Source organism: Capsicum annuum, chromosome 5 (assembly GCF_002878395.1).
Source record: "Capsicum annuum cultivar UCD-10X-F1 chromosome 5, UCD10Xv1.1, whole genome shotgun sequence".
Lineage (NCBI taxonomy): Eukaryota > Viridiplantae > Streptophyta > Magnoliopsida > Solanales > Solanaceae > Capsicum > Capsicum annuum.
In genome coordinates, this window is record NC_061115.1 from 6,113,128 (window position 1) to 6,122,114 (window position 8,987).

General features: G+C 36.4%; 1 protein-coding gene across 2 annotated transcripts in view; it reads left to right on the forward strand.

Moving 5' to 3' along the window:
• The first annotated feature begins 5,590 nt into the window (after nt 1-5,590).
• Nucleotides 5,591-8,987, forward strand: part of LOC107870192 (eugenol synthase 1) — a 10,836-nt gene continuing 7,439 nt past the window's right edge. Inside the window, exons 1-2 of one of the 2 annotated variants that reach the window (XM_016716634.2) lie at nt 5,601-6,026; nt 6,568-6,702. In XM_016716634.2, coding sequence (XP_016572120.2) covers nt 5,847-6,026; nt 6,568-6,702 — 315 coding nt within the window. In that variant the 5' untranslated portion in view covers nt 5,601-5,846. Of the gene's footprint in view, nt 6,027-6,567; nt 6,703-8,987 lie in introns of both variants that reach the window. The other variant, XM_016716635.2, reaches the window with a different exon arrangement.

Below are 8,987 nucleotides of genomic sequence, written 5' to 3' on the forward strand. Positions count from 1 at the left end.
TACACTTTCGCAGTTGGTGAGTCTTCATGGTTCGAGGACCTATTCTTTCATTCAGACTTTTAATACTCATAGTATTTGGTTTATTTTTTTTAGTTCGAGTCAGTTGGGGGTATGTCCCAATGACTCTCTAGTTTCTTTAGCAGTAGAGGCTTGTCAGACTATCAGTGTATTTTAGACTTTTCAGTATGTTGCTATTCAGATAGTATTTTCTTTGTTATTTCAGTTTAGACAAGAAATGATAGTTCCATTGTTTGATCAAATTATCCTGAAGTAAGCTCCAGACTTAGTAGTAGGCTCAAAGGGTTAGCTTGTGGCTACTTGTAGCCTTAAGCACCGTGTGACGTCTTGGGATGAGATTTTGGGGCGTTACAACAAGTCAGTATGGCGGTAACTCTACCTAGCAGACTGGATATTTCAAGAGCTAGGTTCAAAGAGATCAAACAAAGTTGTGCCTGAAAAGTTAAACATTGTCAATACTCAATCCATTCTCATGATGTAGACAATGTTTAGTAAACAAGGATAAGACATAAGATGAAAAATCTTTTAATGATTATCTAAATTTGGCAGATTTGACCAAATAGTTTAATCTATAGAATTAAACGTTTAGAAATCACCTATGTGAGGGCGAAGTAGAAGCCTCTTTAAGGAGAATATTAGTAAAGGCCTATTCTCTAAGCGCTCATGAAACCGGGATGTGTTCATGGCTAAAAAGAACAAAACTGTGAGAACCATAAATAGTAAGAGATTGGTTGTGTGACATGTGTTGTCTAGGTGTACAGTAAAGCTCGATGGTTCAAAGATATCAAATCTACTGATTGACTGAGTGCATCCGATGCATGTTCACTACGGAAAGTTCAAAGGAAAACCTACTTATCCAGATGCAATTAGCCTTTGCTAAATTATCACATGCTTGTCCATAAATTTATTCAAAAGATAGTCATTCCCTATTCATGTGGGGGATTGTTGAGTTAAATGTGTATGTGTGAAAGGAAAATGGAGGAAAAAATGGTGGAGGGAAAGAAAGACACCAATTTTGAAAGTGTACTCTCAAAATGGAAAGTTCACTAATTCTCTCACATTGGTGGGAGAAGGGAACTTTGGAGTGTTTTTAATGAGAAACACTAACTCCACATGGATAGTGAGGCAAGAACAATGTGGTGTCTTGCTCCGTCATCATCGTCGCTCGCTCGGCTCAGCTTCGGCTTATTGGATTCGAATTTGTCAAATGATCGATCGATAAGATATAATTTTTTAGACAAATTTTATTTGAAACTTGTTTACAAGTGAAATTTTTGATCCAAAAACTAATATAATTATTTTTCTCCAAGTGCGGGCGTAATTTTGACACCATGCAAATGCATACGCAACGTATCATGAAGGGATGAGATCTTCGAGGGAAAAGGCACACTATTTCACGCTGTAAGGTGACTGGCGGGCACAGACGTAGTGCAGGTACGCGACCTGTGGGTGCAGATGTAGCGCAGAAGCTACAGAAATTTGCCAAACATCACCTGCGGCCGCAGATCAGGCGCAGGTCCAGCACAGACTAGACGCAGAGACGTGACTGCTACTGAAAAGGTGCCTTTCTGCTGAACCAATGCATCCTTTCTAAGAGAACACATTAAAGGATATAAATACCTAATATATTCCTCAGGTATTGGCATGATTTTTGATAGCAAAAACACTCTTCTTCTATACAAAAATTCTGTGTGATCATTACGCTGTTGAATCAGTTCGTTGAATCCAACAATTTGAGGTGTCGTTATTGTTCGGATTGAAGGCCATTTTATCCTGGGAGGAAGATTCCATAACCTCAGGTACAATGAGGAGAATTATTCCTTAAAGACACTCCGTGATGTCGGGGGATTTGGCCTTAAAAATTCTGTTTCATCTCATTTCTGAAAATTAACATACTTCTTGGAAAGATTATTAATAATCTTGTGTTGAAGGTGTTAAGAAACTTTCATAAGTGTTCTTGTCTTAGACTTGAACTTGTGTTGAAGTTATTGTTGCATGTATATACAGATTCGTATACCTGAAAACGTTATGAATAACACAGTGATTATTATACATTCTCAAGCTAGTGCTAAAGCTAGATTAATTAGCTAATAAAATAGTTGTCCTTCTCGTATCTTATCCTAAAAATAAGCATCTGCATATCATTAAATATATATATATATGTATGTATGTATGTATGAGTCACAATTACAATAGCTTTTGTGACACCATTTTAAAACCCTAGTGACTATACAACATAAGAATCGTGAGGTCCAGTTTGTCATCTCTAGATGTTTCCAATGGTCAAATTGCATATGTGGAGATAAGTTGGATGGGTGAGGAGGAAACAATGAAATTGGAACGTGACTTATGGGGTCGTCTTCCCTACTTTCCTCATCTTTTAAGAAACTTGTTTCCTAGCGAAGAAAAATATCTTTTTCCATATATACCAGCACACCTTAAGTTTCTCTTATTGTTTGAAAGCTACCTATCAAAAGATGTGGATGAGAGGCATTATCCTATCACCTTATCTTGTTTTAAACTTTACTTTAGCACATGAAATTCGAGCCACTCATTCAAAATGATGTGGTTGCTAAAAGAACGGTTGACTTGGTCAAGACTCAAAAGAAAATGCCGCCCCCAACAACTTCGGTCTAGTAGTGAGAGCGTAACTCATAATGCATAGGTTAAGAACATGTTACACATAATGCATAGGTTAAGCATATGTCAAGCGTTCAAATCCTGTTGTACACAAGATTTAGTTGGTGTTAAGTGGAGAAGAGCAAAGAAGCATGCTCATTATCTACCGAGTTTCAAGCTATGCACCTGCAAGACTAAATGATACTTTTGTATCCATGTACTAATCAAAAAATATAGATTATGATTAATCGTGAACAACGACTGTGCACAAGCATCCCATGATGGCAGAAGATGTACAAGAATTTTGCTTAAGGAATTAAAGTCAGGTGGAGGTGAGGCAAATCCAGGAATTGGAGTGTCATGGAAGTGGATTTTGGCTCTGTCTGAAGGATTTAAGGCACGGGCTGGAACATGAGCTTGACGGTTATCTGTGGCTGAGCCAACATAATAGACAGGAAGACCATGGAGAAGATTACACAGGACAGTTGGAGAAGTTAGTTGAGATGGCCTTGAGCTTAAAATGGAACCATGACTATAGCTACTTTAATCTTGTTTCAACTTATTAAGTTCATGGTTTCGAACTTCCGTGGCATCCTCGGGTTTCCTGATTGAGCTTGTGTCATGGTACTTTGAAGTCTATGAACAAAAGTAAACAGAAAACAGAAACAAGTTATCTTTGTCTAAGTTAAAAATAAAGCTAGCTATGAGGGAAGGATTGCCCACCATCGGTCCATTCCTCACATATAACATGAGGGCTCAAACATGGAAGGACCTAGCTCTAATACCATGTAAAGGTATACTACGTTCTAATCCATATTGTATGCTTAAAAGCACTTGTTTATCAAATACATCAATAACTTTTTTTCAGTTTCAGCACTTTTATCCAAACACGTAACTACTTATTTTTAAAACAAGTTCAGCACTTTCAAAAGCACTTTTAAAAAACTTTTTAAAAACCATTTTTTTCAGCCTATTCAAACGGTCTCTTAAAAAAGAAAGACTTGGTCTAGTTAAAGACCATATATCTATATAATACTGAGCGGAGTTTTAACTATAGTAAGTACAACTACAAGGCATCTTTCTCTAGAAGACTGCCAAGAACAAGAGATAACAGAACCTACAATTACAAATCATCGCTTAATATCTTAATTTACCAAAATATAAAAGTTATACCTAATTACTCACTAATTATTACATCATCACTAATTAGCAGCTAACTAAATATACACACTTGTCAAAAGTTTTAATATCGAGACTGTATGCAAATATCTCGAGAATGGAATTAGCAAAAATATTCCCTTTCTTTACTTTTACTTGTCTATTGTATTAAACATATTTATATTTACTAAATATTCTACGATAAAAACTATTGAATTAGTTCGAACCCCCCTTTTATACTTTAGCTTCGCCCGTGCTTCTTAGGACCAGTCTCTGAATGGATTACCCATAGAAACAGGCGGACCAATGTATATTTTTTGGGTGCTTCGGCACCCAGTATACTCGATAAGGAATAAGTATAATTACATAAAAAATATTAAAAAATAGATATAAAATATATAAAAGCATCCACTAAAAAAAAGTTGGTTAGGTGCACAGACATTTAAGTTGATCTTAAGCTTCTCCACTGAAGAAACGTCTCGGGATTGAACCTTGTTGAGGCGATATTTTATTTTTTTAAGCACCCACAATTCTTAAATCCTAGATCCACCACCGCATACAAATCCTATGGATTGATAGTCAATGCATATTGCTACCCAAGGTAGATGAGATTTAAGGCTCTTTTTTTTTTTGACCTCGAAGTGTCCCATCGGGTTGTCCGAGTAACACGGTCATCTCCTGCCCATGACAACATGCCATCAATCAGTGGCGGAGCTACATGTAGGAAGGGGTTCACCCAGAACCCCCTTCGACCGAAAATTATACTATATATTCATAGTTAAAATTATTTTTTATGTATATATAGGAGATGTTGAACCTTCTTCGATTAGTTCATATATTCACTTGTGAACCTCCTTAGTAAAAATCCTGACTCCGCGCCACTGCCATCAACGTTGGTTAGTTTGAACGGGTGCACGCTATTTCTTGATGTCGATCTCCATTAATGTAATAATGTAGATTCCAATATTTATGTACCAAATGTAAGTAAGCTTGTTATATTATGTAATTATGAAAATATTGCTATGAAACTCATAATTAAGAGGATAAGTATATTATTTCTGAATTTTGCCCTTCTTTTTGAAAAGTGTAAAACTCGATATAGCAATAAGAAAGAGGTATATTTTTGTTTGCTTTTTATTTTTACCTCATCGCATCTCATCAGGAGGGATAGATGGTATTTTTTGCTACTCAACCAATTCAAATGATATTTTTTGGTAGGTATTGTTGCCGTGAAATATTTTTAAAAAGTAAAATCTTCCCTATCAATAATATTAATAAAAAACGACCCCATAATGATGAATATTTTATATACACACTACCATTTTGGTAAAATTTGATGCAAAATATTCTTTGTTGTCTGTTGAAGGCATGTCACACTAAGCTTTTATCATACAAGTGATCAAAGATCAATCAATAAACGATACTATAACTAATTGCATTACTGTACACATGCAGGTTGTCTTTTGACAAAAATTTTCCCAAAAACTACTTGCAATATGTATGCCAAACGGGTCCTAAGTTTCCAAAGCTATTTTAAACTTGTGGGTTCCCAATAAAATAAATAAAGTTCGAAAAAATTAAATGGAAAAAAAAAAAAAAAAAAAGCAACCCTCTACAACTCCCTAGCCAGAGACGGATTTAGGATTTCAAATTTGTGCGTTCCCAACAAAATAAATAAAGTTTGAAAAAATTAAATAGGAAAAAAAAGGAACCCTCACAAGGGTTTGAACTCACATCAGCAACAACATGGCACCCATCTCAAGTGTGCCCCTCCTACTTAGTTATTCCATTTGTTATGAATTCCTACCTGTTGATATTTAAATCTATTGATAATTTTTCTAATGTAATTATAAGTCTTACGATAATGGGACCCTTACCCGCTATCGTAGATCCGTCCCTGTCCCTGGCTAGCTCTTATAAGAAGGTGTAGCTTCAGCATGTTTTTTCTGCCCAACACACTTACCCTCATCATTCTACATCACTAGTCTTTCTCTCCATACACAGAAAAATCACAACAAACACTAGAAAAAAATATACACACACAAATTAAAATGGCTAGCAAAATTTTGGTAATTGGAGCAACTGGACGCATGGGAAAACATGTAGTGCAATCCAGTGTAAAAGCTGGACATACCACTTTTGTTTTGGTTCGGCGTAGCACACTTGAATCGGACCCTGCTAAGGCTAACTTGGTTGACAGTTTCAAAAATTTGGGTGTCACTATTCTTCATGTATGGCGCATGCTTCATATTCATTTTATTGAAATTGTTGATATTTGTCTGACTTTTTTATTATAATTGGGTTTTGTTTAGGTACCATAATTGAGTTTTCCTTTAGGGAAAGAAAAACCTAAATTCTCCATATTTTGGCAGCATCCACAATGTAGTTCTAGGGGTTTGAAAGTTACGTTTTGGGGAGACTTTGTGAGACACAAGTATTGCGGGATCACTTGTGTGAACCTTTTTTATTCTGAGCCAATTGTGTGAGGTTGTCTCTTGACAGTTGGTACTCTTTTTTATACAGTGGATTGCTCATCTATTTTTGTGAATGCAGGTCGATTGACCGAACCACGTTAAATTATTGTGTCTCTTTTGGTGTATTTCTCTTTTATCTTCTTATGTGGCATCTTTCGAGGTTTGCTTTGCTAGCTTCCACATGACACCTAATTATTTCGATCCTAACCAAAATAATTAATTACGTAAAATTAATATTGAAATAAGTTTTACATGCAATTATATATGTATTGTAATTTGTTGTCTTTGAAACAAACAGGGTGATTTGTATGATCACGAGAGCTTGGTGAAGTCGATAGAACAAGTGGATGTGGTGATATCCACAGTGGGTAGGATGCAATTGACTGATCAACTAAACATCATTGCTGCTATAAAAAAAGTTGACAATATTAAGGTAATTAATTGCTTTTACTCAATCTAGCTAGTAACCTAGGACAAAAAAGGCAGTCCGGTGCACTACAGTTATCGCTATGCGCGGTGTTCGGGGAAGGGCCCCACCAGCCTTACCTTGCATTTCTGCCAAAGACTGTTTCCAATGCTTGAACCTGTTACCTCTTGCTCACATGACAGCAACTTTACCAGTTACTCCAAGGTTCCCCTTCTGTAAACTAGGACAAGGTAGAAAAACAAATTGGACGTACAAAAGAAGGAAGCTCGTGTTTTTACGAGGATTCGAGGAGAGAGTACAAAGTGATCCGTTACCATTTGAATAGAAGAAAATTAAATGACTATATATGAATATCTCTTGTGACTTATACTAACGATCTCCCAAGTATTCACGCAAAGATTCCCTGTGAAATTGGACATATAACTAAAAGAAGGATTTGTATTAATGGACCATATACCAACCAAACTCATTTTCTAGCTTACATCATTGTCAAAGGAGTAGTAAGAGAATTCTGATAACTATAGTAGTAGTTGATAAAATTCTTCAACAACAACAATATATCCAGTGTATTTGTAATTAACCATACACTGTTATAATACTTGCTAGCAGCTCTTTAGATGAATGACAAAAGAAGAACAGATTTAGAGGAAGAAGAAGAAGAAGAATGAGATGAGTAGATGAGAAAGATTGTTAGAGAGTGAATAGATTTTGTTGTATTCATCTTTCTTCAATGGGTTTTGTCAAATACATTTATAGGCTAGGGATTAGGCTAACTAACTAAGTAACTAACCGTTAACACTAGTGTAACTAACTGAAAACAGTTATAACCGAAAGCCCACTAGTCTAATTTTGCTTCTTCTAGATTCTTCTCCACTCTCTTCTTTATACTTCAACACTCCCCCTCAAGCTAGGAAGGTGTTAAGATGTCACAGATCCCTAGCTTGGCATTGAGATGAACTTGTTGTGCTCTTGTCAGTCCCTTAGTCAGCATGTCTGCAGGCTGATCTTGGGTTGCAATGTAGTGAGTTTTGATCATTCCTTGCACAAGTTTTTCCCTGATAAAGAAGCAGTCAATGTCAATATGCTTTGTTCTCTCATGGTATATTGGATTTGCTGCTATTTGCAGAGCAGACTTGCTATCACTGAACACATCTACTGGTAGAACTACTTCATTCCCATCTTCTTTCATCAGGCCTAGGATCCAAACCAACTCTGCTGTGACTGCAGTAAAAATTCTAAACTCTGCTTCTGTTGAACTCTTGGAGACAGTAGTTTGCTTCTTTGATTTCCAGGAAACTAGTGATTCTTCAACCTTCACAAAGTAGCCTGTTACAGACCTTCTAGTCTGAGAGCATGATGCCCAGTCTGCATCACAATATGCACTTATTCTGTCATCTGTATTACTAAACAGTAGCACACCTTGACCTGCTTGGTTCTTAACATACTTCACAACCCTCAGTGCTGCTTCCATGTGAGACTTCTTAGGATCCTGAAAAAACTGACTTAATGTCTGAACACAGAAGGCTATGTCTGGCCTTGTCATAGTTAGGTACAACAGCTTACCAATTAGCTTTTGGTAAGCAACTTAATCTGTTGGAGGATCCTCAGTAGGCTTCCCATGCTTAACATATTCATCAAACTGTTTAGATGTCAGTTTGATGTTGTAGTCCATAGGAGTAGTTGTAGGTTTAGCTGCTGTTAAGCCTAACTCAGACAAAAGTTCCAAGGCATACTTTCTTTGATGCATCAATATCCCTTTATCAGACCTTGCAAATTCTATTCCAAGGAAAAATCTTAGTTCACCTAGATCTTTCATCTTGAAGTTCTGATGTAGGATTGTCTTGGTTTCTTCTATCAACTTTAAGCTATCTCCGATGATCAACATATCATCAACAAATACTAGCACCAATGTGACTCCTTATGATGTCTTTTTGGTGTATAATGATGGATCAAATTGGCTTTGAGTGAACTGAGACCTTAGTAATACCTCCTATAACTTTGTATTCCACTGCCTTGGTGCTTGTTTTAGTCCATATAGGGATTTGAGTAGTCTACATACTACATTCTCCCCCTAACTAGCAAATCCTTGAGGTAGATCCATGTAGACCTCATCATTTAAATCACCATTCAAGAATGCATTATAAACATCCATTTGATATATAAACCAATGCTTTCTAGCTGCAGTAGCAAGGATAGTTCTTACTGTTTTCATTTTCACAACAGGTGAAAATGTTTCTTTGTAGTCAATTCCTTCTCTTTGTCCATACCCCTTTGCAACCAGTCTAGCTTTA